The sequence below is a fragment of the Sinocyclocheilus grahami genome, unplaced genomic scaffold (assembly GCF_001515645.1).
Source record: "Sinocyclocheilus grahami isolate Dianchi unplaced genomic scaffold, SAMN03320097.WGS_v1.1 scaffold24.1, whole genome shotgun sequence".
NCBI lineage: Eukaryota > Metazoa > Chordata > Actinopteri > Cypriniformes > Cyprinidae > Sinocyclocheilus > Sinocyclocheilus grahami.
This window is the reverse complement of record NW_015505203.1, coordinates 2957804-2958896: the sequence shown is the minus strand read 5'-3', so window position 1 is coordinate 2958896 and position 1093 is coordinate 2957804. Positions and strand designations below refer to the sequence as shown.

General features: G+C 35.4%; 1 protein-coding gene across 1 annotated transcript in view; it reads left to right on the top strand.

Moving 5' to 3' along the window:
- The window catches only part of lrrk1 (leucine-rich repeat kinase 1), a 101207-nt gene that overhangs the window by 66290 nt on the left and 33824 nt on the right, over positions 1-1093 (top strand). The window contains exon 24 of the mRNA XM_016248046.1: positions 412-609. Within this exon, the coding sequence (XP_016103532.1) occupies positions 412-609 (198 nt within the window). The remainder of the gene's footprint in view (positions 1-411; positions 610-1093) is intronic.

Here is a 1093-nt window from a genome sequence, read left to right as displayed (position 1 = left end):
AGTTGCGCTACGGGCGTACCATGTTCGAATCCCAACTCGAGGACCTTTCCCGATCCCTCTCCCACTTTGCTTCCTGTCAATTCTGATCTGTCCTGTCACAATAAAGGCAAAAAATGCCAAAAAAATAAATCTTTAAATATCATGGTAAATTTATGTGGTTTCATGGTATCAAAGTAAGGTGGAATTAACATCCGATATGGTCACCACTGAAGTAAATAATGTGATTAATTGTCACAATGAAACAGTAATTTTCCAATACAGAGGTTGTTGTAGATTCACATGCTGATGTGAGCGTGTAAATGTGATTGTGTTTGCACTCATTATGGATAATTATTCCATGACCTGAGGTGAGAGTCTGAGCCACTCTCTTCAGGCCTGCAGTAACAGCGTGTTGAACTGGTCTCTTCACAGACACCATGATGAAGCACCTGCAGTCGATGGATGCGGCCCGCAGCTTCTCTGAGTTTCGTCAGGAGGCCAGCATGCTCCACTCCCTGCAGCACCCGTGTATTGTGGCTCTGGTGGGCATCAGCATCCACCCGCTCTGCTTCTCCCTGCAGCTGGCACCGCTGGGCAGCCTCAACACCATCCTGGAGGAGCGAGCCAAAGGTGTGATGCATGACCGTCAACACGGGAATTAGCCTGTGTTTGTCTGTATTTGCACAAAACATTGCTAAACATATAAGCAGTTATATTATTATCAGGCAACAATATATTATAATTTATTGTATATAAATACATGTTTTTATTTGAAAGTAAAATAATTAAAAATATTAGAGATTTTAAGAAAAACCTTAGCCTATGTTTTATTATTAATATAGTACAGTAGCAAATATATATATATATATATATATTAGGGCTGTCAAATGATAAATTTATTTATTTTTTTTACAACTTTATTAATCCCACAAGGGGCAATCACATCCAAAATAATAATCCATTTTTGTTTATAATTTATGTTTGTGTACTTTGTATATTTATTATTTGTATATAAATACACACACATGCATGTATTTATTATTTTAAAAATGTATGTTTATTTATTAAGTATATTTATATATAATATAAATTATATTAATATAAATATATACAT